Below are 22,827 nucleotides of genomic sequence, written 5' to 3' on the forward strand. Positions count from 1 at the left end.
TGTCGAATCCAAAGATGACTAACATTCCTGGTCCTTAAAGAGCTCATAATTTTTTTTAAGACTTATTTATTTATTTGACAGAGAAAAAGCACAAGCAGGGGGAGCTTCAGAGGGAGAGGGAGAAGCAGGCTCCCCGCAGAGCAGGGAACTGACACAGGGCTCGATCCCAGGACCCTGGGATCATGACTTGAGCTAAAGGCAGACACTTAACCAACTGAGCCACCCAGGTGCCCCAAGAGCTCATAATTTTTGGACCCACTCTTGGTTCAGGGCAGAACTTATCCACTGCTTACTCTCAAGAGAAGAAAGAGGGGTAGGGTGGGAATAAGAAACATTTATGTTTCAAGGAAGAGGCTTTTTTTGGAGGGAGTGGGGTTCTGCCTGGCTGGCCCCGCCCAGCACTATCCTGGTCAGGGCTTTACTTCTTCCGGATCTCCAGGGCCCTCTCCTTCCGGATCTCCTTGGCCAGCTCCCCTATCAGTCTCCAGTATTCGTGGAACTTGAGCTCGGAGTCCTGATTCACATCCAAGCTCTTCATCTTCTCATCTAAGGAGCCCACATCCTGAGGAGACACCAAAGGAAAGGGTGGGGTTAGAAGTGAGAGTTCTCAAGACAGGGAGAGAGGCCAAAACTGCTCATCTCCACTCTCTCCATATAGGACCTGCCCGGCTGCAGCCCCCGGACGGCGCTGCCACGGGGTCGGGCAGTTAACCACCTCTCCAAACCAGCTGGGCTGCAATGGCAGGGGGCCCGACTCGTAGTGTTTGCCAGTGTGTAAACACTCCCCCCACGGCTGACTGTGAACCACAAACATGGTGTCTCTGAACACAGAGCTGGGAAGAGATGCACACAGTGGGCTCTCGCCCACAGCTGGTGAGCTCCGGCACAGCACTGCACCTGTGATTTGCTCAAGGACCCACTCTGGCCATCCTCAGAGCACAGGACCTCGGGGGGCCCACGCAGGCACGGGCCCACTCTGGGTCCTCAGAGCCCTCTCAGGCCACCTTCCTCCTTCACAGAAAGCTAGAGAAATTCATGGCCCTAAGCTGCTCATTTGCATAACCCCAACATAGTCTCATTTTTTCCAGTTTGGTTATTAGCCTGGTTGATCAGAGGAATGGCAAAGAATGGGGTATCTGATTTTGTCCTTGACAAAGTCTCGCATGACAGGACTGTGAAATCAAAGGACATATAAACTGGACCCATGATCAAAGGATCTGTTACTAGATAAACAATCACAACCAAAACATAACCTATTGAACGATGGATTGATGTCAAGCTAGAGAAAGGTGCCGCAGGCAGAGCCTAATGCTCAATATTTGAATCAATATTTGCATGAAGGCAGAGCAGACATGCCAAATCCACAGAGGGCACAAAGCTAAAGCTAATTCATAGAAAAGCTAAGCAAGACCTTTGTAAAAGCCACAATCATGCCTTTTTTTTTTTTTTTTTTTTTAATATTTATTTGGGAGAGAGAGACAGCAAGCACAAGTGGGGGGAGAGGCAGAGGGAGAAGCAGACGCCCGCTGAGCAGGGATCCCGACACAGGGCTCAAATCCAAGACCCTGGGATCATGACCCGAGCCGAAGGCAGACACTTAATCAATTGAACCCCCAGGTGCCCCCACAATCATGTTTAATTTAAAACACTATAAGAACTGCCAGTGGAAGGCAAAGATGCCCAGTGTAACATTATATTGGGAGGGAGGAAGACATACAATTAATCAAGAGAAAGAAATAAAAGGTATAAGTATTAGGAAAGGAGAGGCAAATTCACCTCTTATTATATCAGCAGTTATATAATTGCAGACCTAGGAAAAACCAAGAGCGATAATGACCAACATTTCAACAACTGTAAGCACTTAATAGTGCTGACTGTTCCAAGGCTTATGCTAAACACAGGACATGCCTTACTCCATCTAACTTCATAATCTGCTGGAATGACGGGGACCTTGTCCACCTTGTTCCCCATTGTAATCCCAGTGCCAGGGAGAATGTCTGGCACATAGCAGATGCCTGTTCGTCACTGTAACCCAAAGCCTAGGACAGTGTCAGGACAGGACAGAGTAGGTGCTCAATAAATATTGATTGAATAAATGCAATCCAACAAGGAAGGTATTATTAGAAGTCTATTTCACAGATAAGAAATTAAGGCTCAGGGGCGGCTGGGTGGCTCAGTCGTTAGGCGTCTGCCTTCGGCTCAGGTCATGATCCCAGGGTCCTGGGATCAAGCCCCACATCGGGCTCCCTGCTCAGTGGGAGGCCTGCTTCTCCCTCTCCCACTCTCCCTGCTTGTATTCTCTCTCGCTGTCTCTCTATCAAATAAATAAAATAAAATATTAAAAAAAAAAAGAAATTAAGGCTCAGAAGGAGTGGGTGACCAGGGAAGACAAGCTAGAATCCGCATTTGAACCTAGATTTTCTGACTCAAAGCTTAATGCTCTTATCCACTACTCTGTATTTCTTCCCCCCAGTCAGAAAGTATACGAAAGATCCTGTTTAAAAGAGTAACAAATGGGGGCACCTGGGTGGCTCAGTCAGGTAAGCATGTGCCTTGGCTCAGGTCATGATCTAAGGCTCCTGGGATGGAGCCCCGCACTGGGCTCCCTGCTCAGCAGAGAGCCTGCTTCTCCCTCTCCCTCTCCCACTCGCCCTGCTTGTGCGTTCACGCATGCGCTCTCTCTCTCTCTCTCTCTCTCTCTATCTCTGTAAAATGAATAAATAAAATATTTTTTTTAAATAGTAACAAATGAAATAAAGCACTTAGTCACAAATTAAGAAATCGATTAAGCTTCTGTAAAGAAAAATGAACTGAAGAATATGAGAAAACATGAATAGAAAAATGTACCCTTTTTTTGAAAGACTCAATAGTGTAAAGATGTCAATTTTCCCTGAAATATAATTTTATATGATCCTAATTAAGTATCTACAGGATTCCTTTTTTTAAGTTTTATTTTATTTTACTCTTTTTTAGTAACCTCTACACCCAACATGGGGCTCAAACTCACAACCCTGAGTTCAAGAGTCACACACTCTTCTGACTGAGCCATCCAGGCGTCCCTCTATAGGATTCTTTTTAACATGATTAAATGTTTCTAAAATTCTTCTTGAAAAACAAACTGTGGGATCCACCACAAAATTCTGAAAAATAAGAATAATGAAAGAAAACCAACCCTACAGGTAATTAAGGCATATTAAAACTACAATAATCAAACAAAATTGTTAATAAATAATAAAGATTAATGAAACCCAATAAAGAGACCCAAAATACATATGGCAATTGAATAAATAATAAAAGTGGTATTTCAGCAGGAAAATTTTAATAATAAAATAAATTGTTTTTTTTTTTTAATATATTAAACTGAGAAAGACCTTTCCAAACTTGGCATAAAACACAGAAGCCATTGGGCGCCTGGGTGGCTCAGATGGTTAAGCATCTGCCTTTGGCTCAGGTCATGATCCCAGGGTCCTGGGATCGAGCCCTGCCTCGGGCTCCCTGCTAGGCGGGGAGCCTGCTTCTCCCTCTGCCTCTCTCTCTCTCTCTGACTCTCATGAATAAATAAATAAAACATTAAAAAAAAAAACAAACACAGAAGCCATTCACTAGAAGTTTGATAGATTTGACTACAGAAAAATTTTTTATATTCTGTATGGCAAAAACTACCAAAAATAAAGTCAAAGGACAAAGGACAAGTTAGGAGAAAATGTTTGCAACACATACAATAGACAAAAGGCATATTTCTTTATTCTATAAAGAGCTATAATAAATCAATATGAAAAAGAAAATCTCTTAAATAAAAGAAATAAGCAAGCAATTCACAGAGGATTATCCATGTCCATCAAAAAAACTTTTTTTTTTAAGATTTTATTTATTTATTTGACAGAGAGAGACACAGTGAGAGAGGGAACACAAGCAGGGGGAGTGGGAGAGGGAGAAGCAGGCTTCCCGCCGAGCAGGGAGCCCGATGCGGGGCTCGATCCCAGGACCCCGGGATCACGACCTGAGCTGAAGGCAGAGGCTCAACGACTGAGCCACCCGGGCGCCCCTCAAAAAAACTTTTTAATTTTCCATTTCAATCAGAATTCAAGAAGTGTAAATCAGAGCAAGGGATCAGTTTCACATATTAGATTAGCAAAAACCGAGTCTGATAAGACCCGATTTGGGCAAGGACGCAGGGAAATAGGCATTTGTATGCACTGTTGGCCTTGAAACCTTGCTTGGGAGGCAATATCCATGAAAATGAAAAACAAACATGCTTTTGACCTAATATTTCTACTGCCACACATTTACCCTAAATAGTTTCCTCAAGTATGTAAAGAAATGTAAACAAGAATGTTTGCAAAAGAAAGAAAATGGGTATCAGAAATATCCATCAATAGAAACTTAGCTACATAAATTTGTGTTAACCTATATACCATATGTATAGTGCATCATTTTCTTAAAACAGGAAAGTATCCACTTTTTTAAAGATTTTATTTATTTATTTGACAGAGAGAGAGAGAATGCGCACATGCACTTAAGCAGGGGGAGTGGCAGGCAGGGGAGAGGGAGAAGCAGGCTTCCCGCAGAGCAGGGAACCCTTAGCAGGCAGATCCCAGGACCCTGGGATCATGACCTGAGCCAAAGGCAGACGCTTAACGACTAAGCCACCCAGGCGCCCCATGGTTCCATTTTTAAAAAGGTATTTGTAAAACAGTAGTTAAGATGCATTTATTCATTTACTCAACAATTCTTACTCTTTTTTTAAATTTTTTTTTTTTTTAATTTCACTCACTTGATATCTGCTCTAAGTGTTGGAGATAAAACAGTGAGCATATTCCTTTCCTTCATAGGACTTACATTCTTGGTAACATGTAAGTGTGTATGGAAGTCAGGTTGTGATGGGTGTGTTGTGAAAGAAAATAAAGGAGGTAAAGGAATAGAGGACAAGGAAGGTGATCTTTGCATTCTTAGGTGAAGGAAGGCAATGCTGAGGATTTGCCATTTGAGCAGAAATCTGAGTTCAGTGAGAGTAAGACTAGCCAATACCTAAGGAGTAAGCATTTTGGACCAGGAGAGCAAATAAGTATAAGTAACTTTGCTGCGTTTGAGTTTTGCTATAAAGGGGAGCGGAGATATAAGACATAGCAGGAGGGACTTACAGAGCCAAGAGAGAGGGCTGTTTTGGGTTTTGTTTTGTTTTGCTTTCCTTTTTTTAAGATGGGAGATATTACAGAATATTGGGAAACCAATCAGAACAATCCAGTGGAGAGGGAAAACTGATGATGCCAGAGAGAGGAGGAGGAACTGAAAGAGTCCAGATTTTAAGTGGTGAGAAAGAATGGAGTCGGGCAGCAGAGGAGGGTTGCCTTGGGCAGAGACAGAGGCTTCAGGTAACAGGCAGGCCCCGTAAATGCTGCTCTGCTTAGATTTGGGGAGACAGTACACAGGAGTTTCCTGATTGCTCTTAATTTTCTCTAGAAAATTCTCAGTGAGAGGGAGAATGTGGAAAGAGGGACTGGGGTTTGAGGAGAGGAAAAGTTGTGACACTGTCATCTGAAAGAGGTGGTAAATGAACCAAATTGAGAAATGGAGCAGAATTGGCAGGCCGTGCCAAGGGCCCCCTTGGAGTTTGTGGTTCCAGAATTAAAGAGAGACAAGTCAACACTGTGTATCAACTATACTTCAATGAAAAAATAATAATAACAAAAATTATAAAGTGGGACAAGTCAAGCACCTTTTCCTGCAGCCAGATTCAGCTACCCAAGTGCAGAGGCAGAATGGTTCATAGACGACTGATCGGGTTGTTGTTGTTTTTTCTTTGAGAACGGAAATTTTTGTTTTATTTTGGATCTGAGAAAGAATGGTAGATTTAGCCCTCAAGTTAATGGAGGTGAAATACTGGACTTAACCTGAGTTGAGATTCTGTCAACCAGCACAGGGAGAAACAGAACCAAGGGAGCTGAGGGACTGATTGTGTTGCTGAGCCTTAGAACCCAGCTGAGTGAGAAGAGAACTGACACAAGGGGCTGACATGGGAAAGAAAATACGACAGGGTCAGGAGAATGACGGTCCCCATGGAGTCGAGGAAATGCTAGAGTGGGAGGAACAGAACTGGAATGGCAGGAGGTGGTACCCAGGGAAAAGGAGGCTTGAAATTGAGATTCTGGAGGTGGTACATTATTTTGCTAATGACAAGATCTGAAGCAAGAACAAAGGAGTAGACTGATCAGAAGCAGGACAGAATCTTTGGAAGCAAGGAGTTGAAGAAGTTGAAAGGCCCAGGTGTTGGATGAATTTTCTGTGTGCAGACTGAGGACCCCGACAAAAGCAGTGATGAGAAACAGTAAGGCAGAAGCTGAAGGGCGCAGATTCCAAGGAGCTTTGCATAGTAGGAAGAAGAAGAAACTAAGATCTGGAAGCAGTGACAAAAAGCTAAGAGGTCACTTCTTGCATTTCCAGGCCCGGAGGGAGTTGGATTTGGAGGAAAAACCAGTCACTATGTGGCAAGGCTACAGGGAATGTTGAACCTCAGGTGGAGTCTCAAGTCTCCTGAGAGAAGAGGAAGGGAAAAGTCTGAGAAGTCTAGGGATGTACGGGATTTTGCATATGATAGACTGAGTTTCCAAGATGTGTTTGTTGTTTGTTTGTTTATTTTTAAATCCGTATCCACATACTTTCACGTGCCTGTGAATTCTCAGAAAGGGTATAAAAGAAACTTAACAGCCTGCTATGATTAGGCAACTCGGAGTGGATGAAATCTAAACTCCTACTCTGTCCAGCGAGTAGGAGAGAAGGAATGACCTTATCCGGTACGTTATTGAGGGGATTCCCAGAGGCGGTGAGAAGTAGTCAAAGATTACTTACAGGTCCCTCCTACCCTGAGGTTCTGTCACCCCAAGAACTGGGCTATGATTTTCTTTTTGACAAACCCCTTTCTACAGCTGGGCCTCAGTTTCTATACATGTGAGGTGAGCAGTTTGGTCTGTGTTTTCTCTCACCCTCCTTCTAGCACTGATGGTCTACGACTCTCCTGGAAGCCACCTTTGGGCCCACTCCTGTAGTGGAGAGGTAAGACCAGAGAGCAGACACAAGACCCAACAGCTCTGTCTGAGGGGAGTACAAAGTCCAGTAACACACTTGCACTCTCAACAACACAGTGTGGCCAAGCTACACACACCCTTGTCCACCACACACCTGGGGTCACATTATTGTGTCCGGAAACATCACCTCACATCCACAGTGTCCCGCAGCCACTGTCTTCCAAAATCTCAGGCCCAGAGACCCCCACTTACCTTGAGCAAGTGAGGCAACTGCTGAGCGGCCAGTTCCCTAAACTCATCGATGCTGAGGCTACCCTTCCGGCCCCCCTGCCCTGCAAAGGTGAAGAAGGTGCTGACCACTGTCTCAATGGCCGCCTCCAGCTCAGTCAGTGGCTCTGCTGCCATCAGGACTCTGTAGGACGGGGAGGGAGAGAAGGGGAGAGTTAGAATAGACCAGAGTGCCCTGCCCTGGCATTGCCACCTCAGGCCCCTGCCTGGAAGAAGCATTATGGGCCAGCAGAGAGGGGACAGGGATGGAGCCTGGGGCAGGGACCAGGAAACAACAGCTCAGCGTAGGTGGGGGAAGGGGTGTTTGCTTCCAGAAACACCATCCTCTCTAGGTCTGAGCCTGCTGGTCCTTTCCAAGTGTCAGTGCCTTAGGGACCCCTCGGTGGTGGCCCTTCGGTCTGGAGACCCCTCTGAGAGGAGGCACTTTGGAACGGCCCCTCTGTGGCCTTCAGTCCCAAGGGCCCTTTCTTGGAGGCCCACCCGTCCCAAGGGGTCATGAGGCTGCTTGTCTCCAAAGCTTGTTTGTGCAGGGACTCCGCCCGCCCACACGCTCCCGCCCGCTCTTCCCAGCAGACAAGCCCGGGGTCAGGCAAACCGCCGGCTGCGGTCAGCCTGCGATCAGGCCGCAGGGACCCCGCCCCGCAGGGGCAGCGGGCACAGGGCCCAGCCCACTCCTCCAGCCCCTTCCCGCCACTCCCCTCCACGAGGACAGCGGCCGGCCCCCCAAAGCCTCCCGAACCCCAGTCCGAGCTGGCTCGGGGAGACGCCCGGGAGCCCCGGGGCGGGGGTGGTGGGGGCGAGGGGCGGGAAGGCGCCCGGCCCCAGGGTGGGGGCACGGGACTCACCGCGGCAGGGGGAAGTGGGCGCAGGAGCCGGAGGGCAGGAGGCAGCGGAGCCCCAGCCCAGCCCCGAGGTGTCCAGCTTCTGCCTTGATGCCGGAGGGAGGAGACCGCCCAGGCCCGCCTCTCGCCCGCCTCCCGCCCCCCAGCATCCGGGCGGGGTGCCCGGGTCCCCCCGCCCGGCCCGGCCCACGCGCGCCCCTCTGCAGGGGGGAGGCGGGAAGGCGCCTCCCGGACAGACCCCCTCTGGGCACCGGGAGCCCACCGCCCCGGTAGGCTCTGCATCCTAGAGGCCCGAGAGGGAGCCCTGCCCAGGAGTTCAGTCTGAGAAGCACCACTGAGAGCCCTTCCGAATGAGATCCTGAAAAGGACCCTGCAGCCCAAGACCCCCAAGAGGCTCCCACACACAGAGGGGAATCCCGCTGAGACCCCCGTGGAGAAAGATTTCCTGGACCGAAATCTCTCAGCGGGGAGTGAGACTCCCAAGATGAAAGGGATTCCCTGAGAGGTCCCCTCACTGAGACCCCTCAGCAGGATCCTCCCCTTTCCTGCCAGTGCTGGGGTGGGGGTGGGGCGAGGCCTCTCCGGGTCCCTCCCAGGACCTTTCCCAGCCCCTTCCGCCTGGGCCCTGCCTGCTGGTGCCCAGCAGGGAGGGGGGAGGCAACTGAGGCTGGACAAGAGGACACAGGGCAGCCTGTTCTAGCCCAGGAGACAGAGGGCGCCTCTGTCCACTCCTGGCCCCTTGCCCCACTGGGTGTCTGTCTGTGAAGGGGTGGAGCCAGTGGGGAGGGGGGGTCAGTGGGGGAAGGGCTGAAGACAGGTCTCCCCACACAGCTCCCTTAGCCACATTTGCAGACTCGTCTGTCCAGAACCTGCTCCCACCTCGGGTCCGGGCTGACAGTAAGTATCCTGTGTCTCCTGTGCTCGGTCTCTCCTGTGGCCAGCTTGGGGGAAAGGGGACTTCAGCAGGGCTCCTCAGGTCTGGGGACAATAGCATTGTGCCGCACCGAGGGTCTGGGAGGGGTTTGAGTGACAGCAGTTTGGGATTCGGGGGAGACAGGGTTTGGACAGTAGTGCAGGGAAGCAAGTGAAGGTCAGAGGGAGGTCTGTGGTATTCCTCAGAGAACGAAGAAGCCAGTGGGGAGCCCAGCCACCAAGCTTCCAGGAGATCAAGCCCTCCTACCACAGAGCCCTCAGAGTGCCCTCCCAAGGCTCCCTCACTCTCCCGGTGCTGAGGAAGGGAGCCAGCTCCCACCTTGCTTCCAGGCGGGTACGAATAAGAAGGCAAATGGAACTGTTGCTTCTGTCCCCACACCCACCACCACCCAGCCTTGCCAAGGGCTCAGGTCCCAGGGAAATCTGGGGGTGGCAGAGCATGGACCATGTGAGATCAAGAGGAGGGGGCATTAGGGTATTGTACCCACTCCCAACTTTCCTTTCACGTGACCTTCCCTTTCTTGGCTCAGACTTTCAGACTCCTCTTTCCTTCAAGTCTTTCCCTTTGTTTTCCTGTCTGCCCCCTCCCTGCCAAAGTACTCTCCAAACGGCCCCTACATAAAATCCCAGGCTGCTCAAGGGCTCCAGGCAACCTCTAAGTGCCCCTACTGGATGGGGCCAATAACTGAGCCACCAACAGCCCTCCCCCACAAACACTCTTATCCCCTCCATCAGTCCCGGCTTGGGTTCCATCTCCCCAGGTCTCTGTGACAACTGCTTCTCATGTCCAGAGTTCAGGTGACACTCACAAGGTTCCCATTGTAAAGGTGGAATGTCATTTGATCAGGGCCCATTGTTCAGCCCCCCAGGCCTGGGGAAAGACAAGGACACCTGATCTGAGACACCTGAGCTGTCCCCTGAGGCTGTGAAGGGGATGACCATCCCAAGGCCAAAAGAAAGAGGCCCACTGGCTTGGCAGTCCCCTCTCCTCAACAAAACCCTCCATTTTTCTCTTCTTCTCTCCCCTTGAATTCAGAGGACATACTCAGCCTTTTATCTCCCCCAACATATATCAGACCCATTCTCCCACTACCACTGTCCTCACATCATCCAGGCTGGGCCTAGGCGAGGGAGTGGGCAGCAGCAGGGACAAGGCCCCAGGGGTCTCCTCTCCCTCACACTGGAAGCCCTGGCTCTGGGGAAAGGCTTGGTCATTCCTCTCTCGATTCCCACCATCACCCGATGGAAGGCCTGATTGTGCAGAGAAGTAAGAGGAACCAAACTAGAGGTAATGGAGATGCACCCCGGGGAAACCGAAGTGACCTGTTCAGGAGAGAGCAGAGTTAAAGGATCAAAAGAGGCCCCAGTCTGCTGACAGGAAGCTCAGAGGCACTTAGATCCCCGTCCCCATGAAGCCTTGGGCCAGCCACTCTGGCTGCCACTCTCTCCATCAGGCTGGCTGAGGGCACCAGACTGGCTCCTTGCTAGGGGTAGACAGCAGAGTCAAGGCCGTAGGGAACGCAGCTCACCACCCTCAGCAGCAGAGCTTAGCTGTGCTAGGCAGGCAAGGCAGGGTAAAAATAGAGCCAGAGGAAGCTTGGCAGTGTCCTGTGACCATCCCCACCTGCCTGCCCCGCCCTCCTCAGTGTCCACCCAGGCAGCCAGGAGCCACTTCAGAGTCCACTGCAGGCCCCTAGAGCCAGCCCAGCTCCAGCGGCTCTACCTCCATGGCCCCAGTCCCTGACTCCCTCTGGCTGGGATATGGATTGAGGGACACAGAGAACAAGCCTGGATTTAGGCCTGTTTGGGTTCCCACATCCTAAAGTCTCAGTGACAGGTAAATTCCAGTGTGGCTCTGCTCTCAGGGCAACTTCAGGTGCAGGACCAGGGCCAGGTCTGAGGGCTCCCCTCCCCCCAACCCCAGATACCCTGAGCATGGTCCCCAACTTACTTCCATGGTGGGGGGTGGGTAGGTAAGCTGCGCGATGGGCTCTGAGCTGGAGACAGCGATGGAGACTCTCATCAATGTGTTCCATGCCCACTCGGGCAAGGAGGGAGACAAGTACAAGCTGAGCAAGAAGGAGCTAAAAGAGCTGCTGCAGACTGAGCTCTCCGGCTTCCTGGACGTGAGCACAGAGCGGGATACAGGGTGGGATGGGTGAGGGGTGGAGGAACAACAACTGGGGACCTCCCTACCATCTTCCCACCCCACCCCAACTCAGTCCAATCATCTTCTTCTTCTCCCAGACTTCTTTCCTGGATTTTTCTTGGTTCAAGGCAAAATACCCTAATTTGTTAATCACCTGTTAAGTGCTAGGACCCATGCAGACGCATCATTAAAGAAGGCTCACAGTCTAGAAGGGAAAGACTGACACATGGAAGTAAACCATGAATACCAGGAAGTAATCTGTTCAGGAGAGCCCAGAGTTGAAGGATCAAAAGAGGCCCCAGTCTGCTGACAGGAAGCTCAGAAGCACTTACATCCCCGTCCCCATGAATCCTTGGGCCAGCCACTTAGGAACTACACAGAGCTTTAACAGAATTGCCAGAAAGGACTTCGGGACAATACTAACCTGACTGAAGTGGGCTTCTCCAGAGAGGTGGCACTTGAGCCATGGATTTCCACTGGAATATTATTAGGATAAATGTAGACATATTAAGAGGTATCTGCATGAACAAAAGCCTGGAAGAAAGAACATGGAGCATGCTCAGTAGTTTTGACCAGAGTGAAGGATGCAGAAAAGTAGGCTGCAAATGCTGATTATTCTATAATAAAGAAGCCAGGAGAGAGTGCACCAGCTTTGAGGTTTTATCAGGCCTGGGCTCCAATTCTGACCCTGCCACCTTCCAGCTGTGTCACTTAGGCACATTATTTAACACCAACTGTTAATTTGTTTATTCTCTAGTATGCAAATAATGAAACCTACCTCATACTGTTTGTGTTAGAATTAACAATTTTACAAGACAATCCCTGTAAAGCTTCTCTAGGCACTCAACATATGGTAATCGATGTTGTTATTACTCTGCCTTGTTAAGGGGTTTATTCTGTAGGTAACAGGAGGCCACCAGTGTTAGTTTTAAGGAGGGACTCCGAACAGTCCCATAATTAGATGTAGTTCTGCCTCTTGCTCACCTCTGCCTTCTTCCCAATCAACTACCCCCCCTTGCCCCTGATTCAGTACTATTCATCTCCCTACAAACCCACCTCTCCATCTCCTCCCTCCACAGGCCCAGAAGGATGCAGATGCTGTGGACAAGGTGATGAAAGAGCTAGACGAGAATGGAGATGGGGAGGTAGACTTCCAGGAGTACGTGGTGCTGGTGGCTGCCCTCACAGTAGCCTGCAACAACTTTTTCTGGGAGAACAGTTGAGCAGACAGCCCCAGTGGGCAGCGCCCTTCCCCCTCCTCCCCCCTCACCCCACTTTTCCCTCCCTACACTCCTACCCTTGCCCACCCTCCACCAAGGGCGCAAGAGTAGTGGGCCAAGCCTGCAACTCATCTTTCATTAAAGGCTCTTCTCTGGCCAGCTGCTGTCTGTCTCCTTTGGGGTCTGGGAGTGAGGAAATCAAGGTTGCTCACTCCCAATTCACCTTATTTGGGAAGGGATCTTATTCGGAGAGAGGTCAAGGGGACATTACATCTTCCTAGCTGAGGAATGCTCAAGGCCCAGGAAGGTAGGTGTTCAAAGTTCCAGCTGCAAAGACAGAAGAATTTCCCTTCAGTCTGCAAAGAATATTTACTGAGGACCTGCCATGTGCTAAACATTGTGTAGAAACTGGGGGTGTAGTGGTGCACAAAACAAACACGACCCTTACTGTCACATAGGTCAAGTCCAGTAAGGATGCCAGACCATTAAACACACACACACATACACAAATGCTAGGAAGAAAACGAAAGGATCGTGATGCACGCATATGCAGAAGGGCTGAAGATGTGTTCGTTCACTCATTCCTCAAACACCTGAGTATTTTTATTGTGTACCCAGGCATAAGAAAAATCCTGTGTAGGTCTGCATCGAAACGCACAGGACTGGCAGATGGGGAGGGCATGGAAGGGGGAGCAGGGACACAAAGACACCCCCCATAGGGATTTAACAATATTCAGGACGAGAAAACTATGCACAGGCATTGGTGACCGGCGGAGGATCCGGCGCCCTGGCCTTGGCTGGGGCGTCTATGGCTCTTCGCGTCCAGCACCGGGGCCCAGGTGCTCGGGAAGAGGCACCGAGGCAAATCCTCGGTGGATTTGCAGAGTTGTGGATGGTCGCCCTTACCCGGGGCGGGGCGCCGCGACATCTTTCTCCCCGAGACCGAAAGTGCTCTAGGAGGTCCAGGTTACAACCGCCCTGCCTGGACCGAGAACCTCCGAGACCACCAACCGCGAGCACTGGCCTCGCCCCTCCGCGGGCGGGGCGGAGTGTACCTCACACCCCACCTTGGCTAAAGCCCCGCCTTCTCCCCAGGGCTCCGCCCCAAGCCCCGCGCAGGCGTAGCGCTCACCTTCTCCCATCACCCGGCTGTGCGCGGATCTGACGTCCGGCGTAATTGCGTCGACGCCATTTTAGCCGGTCCCGCTCGGCTCTGGGCGTGGCGGCCATTTTGTTTTGGGCACGGAGCGGGAGGCGGCGGCGGCTGTGGTGGCACCGACGCGAGGCAGGGAAGGGCCGGCGGGCGAGCAGGCGGACCGGCCGGCCAGACAGCCGGCTGGCAACAACGAGCTAACCCAGCGGCCTACCGCCTACACCTCTGACCAACCGCCCACCAAGTCAACTCAGGTTCCGCCGGGCCCCGGCCCGCGCGCCGCAGCCGTGGTGGCAGCCCCGGGAGGCGCCCTGGCGTCCGTCTCCTTCGGTGCGTTTCTGTGGCGAGGCGGGAGCGGCGGGGCGGCACCGGCGGGGCCCGGAGGGCGGGGCCGGCGGCGGCGGGGCGGCGGGGCGGCGGCCCTGACCGGGCAGTGGCGGCGGGGCCCTGGCCGAGGCTCCCCCGCGGTGGGGGCGCCGAAAGCCGCTCTGGACGCGGCTCTGCCTGCACCGCGTGTCTCCGTCAGGGGCTCTGCGTGCTGGCTGCGTGTGAGGAGCAGCGAGGGGCCTTCCTCCCGCCGCCCTTGGCCCGCCCCCGGCCTCACCGCCGAGATCGGGGTTCACGGGGGGGGATCCGGGTTCCTTGGGTTCTGAGAGGTTCTGGCAGCCCCGGCTGGAAAGGGCTCCTCCAGAGGAAAGCCCGACTTCCCTCCTGTGGCTCGGTCTGGGTCTGCCGCTGGGGTTAGGGTAGGTGTCTTCTGTGCCGCGGCCTCGAAGTCTGTCTGCGGCAACTGCTGTGAACGGAAGCCCCCAGCGCGAGTCTTGTGGGACCCTCAGGGCCCTCCATCCAGGCCTTTTGTTTCCGTTCGCTGCTGCGCCGGGTCTGTGATGCCTGCGGAAACGAGGGGTCCGGGCTCTGATTTGCTCATCTGCCTGTTGTCCTTTGTAGATTCTCGGGATTTGAAGATGGCTGCACAGTCAGCGCCGAAAGTTGTGCTAAAAAGCACCACCAAGATGTCTCTAAATGAGCGGTGAGGCAGCCAACAGCAACTTCAGCTCGTTCATAAGAAAACATTCCTTAACTTGGCCCTGGGGTCCGATGCACACAAACCAATTTTAAGCTAAATACCAACAGAAGGCTACAGACCTCTGTTTTTAGTTGCATCTTATGTGGTACACGAAACAAATTGGGCGGTTGTTTCAAAACCCCTTATCAGTAGATTTTTATGTTAAGCTGTCTGAAACACTTATCTGGTGGGATGTATTTTAAAAGACTCCTCGCACCCTCCCTCTTCTTCACATTTTTTTTACATTGATACAGGGGTGGTGCAGCTCGGTAGCGTGGTACCTTGGCTGCAGTAGGTTTGCTGCCCAGTCCAAGGCCAGCAGTGTTGCGTCTGGCCTGTAAGAGGCAGGTAGCAAGCTGTGGATATGTCCAAAGGCCCTTGGATGCCATTCTGGGGCCTTGTAAGAGGCACTTGCTTTGCTCCATTTCTCTTTCTTTCCGTCCTGCTTTTAGTTTGTTTCTGTGTTAGATTCTTTGACAATTAAGTGTTCTTCTTTTTTGTGGCATTGAACTTACTTAACAGGACTAAGAGAGGAGTGTCTTCACAAGCTGTTAAGTGATTAATCTGATTTTGGGCGCCTGGGTGGCTCAGTCGGTTAAGCGACTGCCTTCGGCTCAGGTCATGATCCTGGAGTCCCGCGTCGGGATCGAGTCCCGCGTCGGGATCGAGTCTCGCGTCGGGCTCCCTGCTCGGCGGGGAGTTTGCTTCTCCCTCTGACCCTCCCCCTTCTCATGCTCTCTCTTAAATAAGAATCTTTAAAAAAATAAGTAAATAAAGTAATCGGATTTTCTCAGAAGTAATCACTTGGAGTTAGGAAAAGTAATCCTTTGAGACTAAGAAAAGTTAAGGTACTTAAGGTACAGTTTCTATTTCCCAGAGCTCTGTATTGAGTGCCTTTGACCAATGATTTTATTTAGTTGATGTTAGACCACTAAAAGATTGACTTGATTTTTTTTCTTTTCTGAAGCATATGTGCTGCTTCTTATCTCTTAGGGTAGGATATACTGATTGTCCATATTTACATGTTACTAAGCAAACAAATACATAAGAAAATAAGATCTACTCCTATAATTCATATGAGTGTACTATTTCCGTGGGCTCTGAAGGTGCTCTAGGCCTTCCTTATATTTGCTTTTACAGTGCACTCTCAGGTTCCCCCAAGATTTTTGGCTTTCTCTGTTTGTCTTTGAAACTACATTTTCTGTCTTTTGTTGTCATCATATCTGCTTACTGCGTGTTTTTCATACCTTCCACCTCTCTTAAAAGCCGTTACCTGAGCCCTTGTTATCACTTTTGATTGAATGTGCTGCACCTAGCTGCGTTTCTAAGTTTCTGATTCTTGCAAGTTTGTGGAAGCAGAGGAGTCTTTAACCCACTTCAGCCTTGATCTAAGTGTACCACTTTACTTAAAGTTCGTGGGATCTGGAGCTCCTGGTCTAGCAAGCCATGAAAATGCCAATAAATGTTTTGTAATAAAGCTTTTATTTAAACATCCATTCTGTTCGACCTTGAAGCTTTACTAATATGCTGAAGAACAAACAGCCGATGCCAGTGAATATTCGGGCTTCGATGCAGCAACAACAGCAGCTAGCCAGTGCCAGAAACAGAAGACTGGCCCAGCAGATGGAGAATAGACCCTCTGTCCAGGCAGCATTAAAACTTAAGCAGGTGAGAGGATGGGTCTTAATGCTCCAGAAGCAGCTGGTGATCTCTATCAGGCAGTCCACTGAGGCTGTCAGGACGTGAAGGATGATTGCAAGGTGGCTCAGGGCAAAAGCAGAAACTTCTCTGGAGGAAAGAGAAGTTCAGAGAATTCCCATTTTGGCAGGTACCAATAAGTAACTTTTTGTTGTCTTTCTCTTTTAGGTAGTTTGCCATCAGAGTGGCCTATTTCTGTGTTATCAATGAATATTAATCTCTTTTTTTCTGATCCTTTGCCCTTAAAATCGAGTCACTGGATTTTACCACAAAGAAATTTTGGTTTCTGTTTTAGATGACCTTCCGAAAATCCTTTATTTATTCCATGTTAAATGACTTACAAAAGAGGGAAATAATCTTACTCTTTCTCCCCCAGCACAGGAAGTCTGAACAGCCTTAGCCAGAGATTTCCGATGCTAAAATACAGAAAGAGTAGGGTGACCTTCATCTCCACAGCACCTAAGTTTTGTCAGTAAAGTAGAGGGAGAGCATTGAATAATTAATTTAAGAATTAGTGGGTTCTCTGTCAAATTTCCAGTAAGAGGTAATCCTTATTCAGACCTGAAATAAAACCTGCTCTTTATTATTCATAGACCTTATATGCAAGTCCGGACAGTGGCTGTGGAAGGATATGTCCAAGCTGTGGCTGGGCGTCTGGAGGGCGGTGCCATGCAACTGCAAGGACTTTAACTGGTAGCACTGCATGGCTGTGCATAAATTTGGTGTTAAATATAACACCCTCCCACCCCCACCCTGAACTGTTAGGCTCACTGACCAAAAATAAACAAGGCCTTCTGCTTCAGCCGCCTTAAGCCATGGAGTTCTGTATTTGTCCCTGACTCAGGAAAGCAGTGAAAAGGGCCCCACCATTTTCCAAGAGTAGCTATTATAAATTGCTGAAGATAAGTCTCTGACACATCATTCCAAAGGACCTTTCTAGAAGAAGCCTTAAGTATAGGCTGGGCAGAAAGTTGCCTCTGGAGCAGAACTATCTGAGAAGACTTTCCACAGTGAAGGAAATACTCTACATCTGCTCTCCAAATATGGTAGCCACTAGCCAAGTGTGACTGTTGAGCACTCAAAATGTGGCTAGTGTGATTGAGGAGCTTTTTAAATTTTATTTACTTGTAACTTAAATAGCCACATGTGGCTAGTGGCTTCCTTAGCACACAGCACAGCTCTGGAGTGAAAACTAGATGGTATAGGAATGTCTTTTAAGCTTGCCGACTGTGTTAGAGACTACTGTTGCTGGCAGCAAAGGATTAGGAAGGGAGAACTTCTAAGCACTGTGCATTCTCCTCTGAAGCACGGATTTTGGGAGAATATACTCCGTCCGGATCATCGAACAGAAGGGATTTGTAGAATGAAGTCCTGACCTCCTAATTGTGTGCTGTCGGGAGTGATGCGACAGGCTCCTAAGGTTGGTTATGTCTAGGTGCATAATGTTCAGAGCCTGTCCCTCTGCTTAGAAGCAGTTTATTATCTTGTGCTAGAAAGCTAATAACTCACAGCATGTGGTTGCAAAAAAAAAAAAAAAAAAATGGTAAGCCATTTATGGGTGAAGCCTGAGGATACACAGAATTTATTTTCATTCATATTGACTAATGGCTTTATAGGAAAACAGGTTTGCTGGGGCCTTGGTTGTGTTCAAGGCTACACAGTTACCTTTCCTTTGAAGGAATTTAATTCGCTGAGATGTTGTCTTTTTTTTTTTTTTTTTAAGATTTTATTTATTTATTTGAGACAGAATGAGAGAGAGAGAGCACATGAGAGGGGGGAGGGTCAGAGGGAGGAGCAGGCTCCCTGCCGAGCAGGGAGCCCGATGTGGGACTCGATCCCGGGACTCCAGGATCATGACCTGCACCGAAAGCAGTCACTTAACCAACTGAGCCACCCAGGCGCCCTGAGATGTTGTCTTAATAGTTTCTTTGAGGGACAGATTATTGAAAATCTCCATTAGTGGTATGTCCTTGTTCTCAAATACGGCCCTGAGTTTTGTGATTATATCACCTGTCTTAATTCTAATGAAAGTTAGCTTACTCTCTGGAGATACATTTGAGTATTTTGAATTAAAGGTTATTGTCCTGGCTTAATGGAGCTGTTTGCAAGGGGAGACATGGAATTAATAGCGATTTAAGAAATATAAGGAAAGGAGGTTTGACTTTTTTGTGTTTATTTACATCTTAAGGTAAAAAGTGGACCGTCTGGAGATAGATACTCAGAGGAAAAATGGAACACACTGGCCTCTTTGACTGAAAAATCAAATCTTGTTTTTAAGTGACAAGAATTCAAATGAACTTATAATTTAAAATATTTCCCAGAGTGTGATGAACTTCCTATGGTGTTTGAGTAAGCCTTTGAAGACAGTGGTAGTCCTTGGGCAAGTATGAATCAAGTTGTATCATTGTCAACCTGTGGTTCAAAAACAGCAGAATCCAGGATTTGAAATACGGAGTCCTTACTAAAACTTAAGTTCCAAGGAGTGGCGTATGGCTTCTGTAGCCAAATGTAGGTAATTTTTGTTGATATAAATTTAGCTTTCATAAAGGTTCTGGATCACAATTCTGCTTCTTTTTTACCATATCCTGAGGCAAAGGCTAGTTTCTGGTTTAGGATCTTTGTGACATCTACGGCAGGTTTATCTCCCTCCACACAGCCATCTCACTTGCTTCTTTTTCTCTGCACTTTGAGTTGCTGAATCCCACTAGAATGCTTTTTTGATCTCAATCCCCCAACACCTTTTCTTCCAGAAGAGCTTAAAGCAGCGCCTGGGTAAGAGTAACATCCAGGCACGGTTAGGCCGACCCATAGGGACCCTGGCCAGGGGAGCAATCGGAGGACGAGGCCTGCCCATAATCCAGAGAGGCTTACCCCGAGGAGGACTACGTGGGGGACGTGCCACCAGAACCCTGCTTAGGGGCGGGATGTCGCTCCGAGGTCAGTGCTGTGTACCTGATAATTATTGGGCCTACCCCTCCCCTTTTCTCTTGGGCTGCTTATGGACACATTTGTTTTAACATCTTGAAGCCTGAATTTGTATTAATATAATTAATAACTTTTGAAATCACATATTTTTAATAGTGCTGCATGTCTTTTCTCGATACCATTCCCTTTCTGATAATGTGCAATGGTGAGAGGCTATGACCTGCGTAACGACAGGTAATTCATGTCATCTCCATTCCGTCTAAACACCCTGCTGCTGCTTGAATCAAAGCACATGCAAGTTCTAGAAATAAGTCAGATCTAAGAAATATTTGGTCCCTTGGCCTGTATCATAACTAACCATCTCTGTGCTAGTGAAATACGCTGTTATATTTGGAAAAGAGAGGACAAGTTGACCCATAGCTACATGTTACATTTTGGGCACTGTTAACACTGTTCCCTATGTTGTTTCTTGTCCCTTGTAAGAATGTATTGAGAGCAGGAGCCATATCATTTATTTTTAAATCTACAGTAATGCTAGGCACTTACCTGATTATTCAATAGATATTTATTATATGTACTTACTAATTAACTCCCAGCTTCTTCCAAAAATGGGTTTGATGTCAGACTTGTTGAATTGATTGAATAAAGAGCAGTTTGATCTGTTCACACTTGGTGTACAGCTTGCCCCACCCAACCTAAAAATTAACTGAATTAACTCTCATTTAACCCTCACCGCCTTCCTTTGGTTAGAGTCTACTTTGTCTCTCTTGGATTTACCTGCATATACATTGTATGCCTCCTCTCCAAGGTCAAAACCTGCTCCGAGGTGGACGAGCCGTAGCTCCCCGAATGGGCTTAAGAAGAGGTGGTGTTCGAGGTCGTGGAGGTCCTGGGAGAGGGGGCCTAGGGCGTGGAGCTATGGGTCGTGGCGGAATCGGTGGTAGAGGTTAGTCAGCTACCAACTTCAGAGAATAGCTCCCCCTTATTTCTCTCCCTTCAAAACTCAGAGCCACCTTTCTGCACAGCTTCAAGTCATAGGCAGGCTTATTTGTTTGTCTTGTTTTGTTTTTTGAAACTGGCTTATTTTCTAAATTCACATGCTGGTAGTGCAAAAAGTCTGTCATGGGTTGTCTTAAGAGCCAGTCAGGTACACGTCAGAGCCAGATTATGTTCAGGCTTTTTCCACGTTCTTGCAGTTTAAATCGTATTACTAAAATGACAAGATGGTCAGTTTGAGGTTTTACCTTCCTGTGTCCCTGCCCACCACCACACACTCCATCCCATAGCTCAAAACCCAGCTTTGAGTCTAAGAATAAAGAAGAGGGAGATGTACAGAAATGAAGCTGAGTTAAAAAGGATGAGGAGATTGGAGCTGGATATTGACTTTGAAGCCAAGTAAAGTCAAGGTAAAGTTTGTGTCTACAGGAAATCAGAGATGACTTTTTTTTTTTTTTAATCAAGGTAGAAAGCAAGAAGGTACTGTGTCAGTTAACTGACTGACTCTTGTTGATAATGTTACCTTTGAGACTTAGTGATACTTGTTTTGTGACCTCATGACCCAGATAGAAAAGAACTTAATGGTGTTGCTGTCATTAATCCAAATCTCATGGGAGTTTTCTGATTTTAGAGCTTAGTGGAAAACTCTCCAACAACACCTGTCCAAGGGGGTAGAAAATCTATTCCTGTAGCCCCTGTGTATATCTGCTTTGGTCCTTTTATAGTGTGTGGCGGGTCTTCTATAATTTATGACCTTGAAGTTGCCAAAGGATAATAACTGTTAGGAAATTTGATAGCCAAGGACTTGTTTTCTTCTCTCCCATGATATTGTTGGATTAATGAGTGAAGTACAAGCTAGTTTGGGTTTCAGGATGAAATAGTACGTTTCCACATTATCTTGACCTGGTTTCTGATAGAGCATCGCAGGGCTGGGTGGGGGGGGAGTCTAAAGGAGCTTTTCAAAAAGCTGCATATGTTTTGTTAAGTGAATTGAAACCACCTCTCAGATAACCACAATTATAAGGTGAATAGAATCTGAGATAGAACTGGTTGGGACTACTCTAAGTATATCCCCCGTCTTCTCACTTTGTTCTGATGTCAGAACAGCTCCTCAGTCTCCCGATGTGGGGTCAGCTCATTAGGTTTAATAAATTTGAGGAGAGATGAGCTAATTTTCTAGAAAGATCTTCAGTAAGGCTTACTTTAAAAACTGTATAGCCCTGCACCCGTTTCTCTGTGCCCTTGTTACTTCCCTAAGTGGGGTTATCTATAGTGTATTTTAATTATGAACTTACAGTGGGTTTCAAACTTGAGGTAATTTTTTTGTTTTAGGAGAGGTTAAGATTCTTTTAATTGTCAGTTATTTTCCCTTTGTCGACAGAATAAAGTCTTTAAATAGCATTTAGAGATGAGCCTGTAAACAGGGATTCATTATGTGTGCTTTCCATGTGTTGCTTTCTACCCTGTGTTTCCTGTTTTTCCAGATTTCTCCTCTTTGCCCTGCCCTTTCAGCCTTTCTCAGCTAGGCCCTGCTGCTCTGAGGGGCATTTGCCATAACACCCATTAAACCTACTTGTAACTGTCTCCTTTTTTTCCCCTTGGGCCAGGTCGGGGTATGATAGGTCGGGGAAGAGGGGGCTTTGGAGGTCGAGGCCGAGGACGTGGACGAGGGAGAGGTGCCCTCACTCGCCCTGTACTGACCAAGGAGCAGCTGGACAACCAGTTGGATGCGTACATGTCGAAAACAAAAGGACACCTGGATGCGGAGTTGGATGCCTACATGGCACAAACAGATCCAGAAACCAATGATTGAAACCTGCCCACCCTCCTGTGAGAGACTCTTGTTCAAAAGTCACCATATCTGTAAATAGCCTTGAGATAACAGATGGAGAAGAAACCTGATTGATGCTGGAAGGACCTATCACAATAGGCTATGGACTTAACTTGCCACCAGTTTGTGCATTTAGTGTGTTCCTTTTACTTTTTTGATACTGTGTTGTATGAAACTCTTTTCCTCTGACTTGGGTTTTATTTTGTTGTGTTTGGGGTCCCCCCCCCCCCCATCGCTCTGACTTCTCTTTGAACATGAATGTGGTGGCCTTGTGGCTAGAAAACCCTCTTCCCATCTCTGCCTCCCTTCATCTGTCGTATGCTCTCATGTTCTAACATTTCCTCTCGTCATCTCTTTGTCCCCATGAAAAAAGCCCCAGAAAGAACCCATCAGTGTTCCTTCCTGATGCCTAGGTTTCTGAGAGATGGTTCTGTTCTACGTGATCTTTAATATAAAGCCTCTTAGAAGTGTTTAGAAAATGTGGAGCTCAAATTCTGCCGCATTGATAACATTAGTGTAGTAAATTAGGGACACTGACATAGCCACAGGGCCACATAACAGGTTTACATGTGGTAACACCTCTGATTTGATTAAAGTTAACTTCTGTGTACATTGACACCACATAACGAGTGTGCTGGGCTGGGTGTGTGCACTTTCTACCCTGAAATGAGATGTATAAACTTAGCTCTTGGCTTTGTATCATG

The 22,827-nt window shown here is 48.3% G+C and overlaps 3 protein-coding genes across 9 annotated transcripts; 2 read left to right on the forward strand and 1 right to left on the reverse strand.

Moving 5' to 3' along the window:
* Positions 1-49: 49 nt before the first annotated feature.
* S100A13 (S100 calcium binding protein A13) lies at positions 50-11,176 on the reverse strand. 2 transcript variants are annotated; one of them, XM_064593584.1, is made up of 3 exons: positions 11,037-11,176; positions 7,275-7,434; positions 50-562 (listed from the first exon to the last, which is right to left on the reverse strand). In XM_064593584.1, exons 2-3 carry the CDS (start codon positions 7,425-7,427, stop codon positions 419-421), a joined length of 297 nt encoding a protein of 98 aa, XP_064449654.1. In that variant the 5' UTR covers positions 7,428-7,434; positions 11,037-11,176; the 3' UTR covers positions 50-418. The 2 variants fall into 2 exon arrangements, with proteins under 2 accessions (XP_064449654.1, XP_045732366.2); XM_045876410.2 differs by lacking the exon at positions 11,037-11,176 and adding an exon at positions 8,156-8,313.
* S100A1 (S100 calcium binding protein A1) lies at positions 11,071-12,613 on the forward strand. The gene is made up of 2 exons (XM_045876413.3): positions 11,071-11,211; positions 12,314-12,613. The coding sequence occupies exons 1-2, from the start codon at positions 11,071-11,073 to the stop codon at positions 12,455-12,457; spliced, it is 285 nt and encodes a 94-aa protein (XP_045732369.1). The 3' UTR covers positions 12,458-12,613.
* Positions 12,614-13,588: 975 nt separating this feature from the next.
* CHTOP (chromatin target of PRMT1) lies at positions 13,589-22,411 on the forward strand. 6 transcript variants are annotated; one of them, XM_045876406.2, is made up of 6 exons: positions 13,599-13,937; positions 14,556-14,637; positions 16,188-16,341; positions 19,122-19,308; positions 20,105-20,242; positions 21,900-22,411. In XM_045876406.2, the coding sequence occupies exons 2-6, from the start codon at positions 14,573-14,575 to the stop codon at positions 22,103-22,105; spliced, it is 750 nt and encodes a 249-aa protein (XP_045732362.1). In that variant the 5' UTR covers positions 13,599-13,937; positions 14,556-14,572; the 3' UTR covers positions 22,106-22,411. The 6 variants fall into 6 exon arrangements, with proteins under 6 accessions (XP_064449653.1, XP_064449652.1, XP_045732365.1 ...); XM_045876407.2 differs by having other exon boundaries at positions 19,125-19,308; XM_064593582.1 differs by lacking the exons at positions 20,105-20,242; positions 21,900-22,411 and adding an exon at positions 19,453-20,002 and having other exon boundaries at positions 13,591-13,937.
* The last annotated feature ends 416 nt before the right edge of the window (positions 22,412-22,827 follow it).

This window comes from Mirounga angustirostris, unplaced genomic scaffold, assembly GCF_029215605.1.
Source record: "Mirounga angustirostris isolate CCGP_5_RB_7025 unplaced genomic scaffold, mMirAng1.0.hap1 SCAF_6, whole genome shotgun sequence".
NCBI classification, from domain to species: Eukaryota; Metazoa; Chordata; class Mammalia; order Carnivora; family Phocidae; genus Mirounga; species Mirounga angustirostris.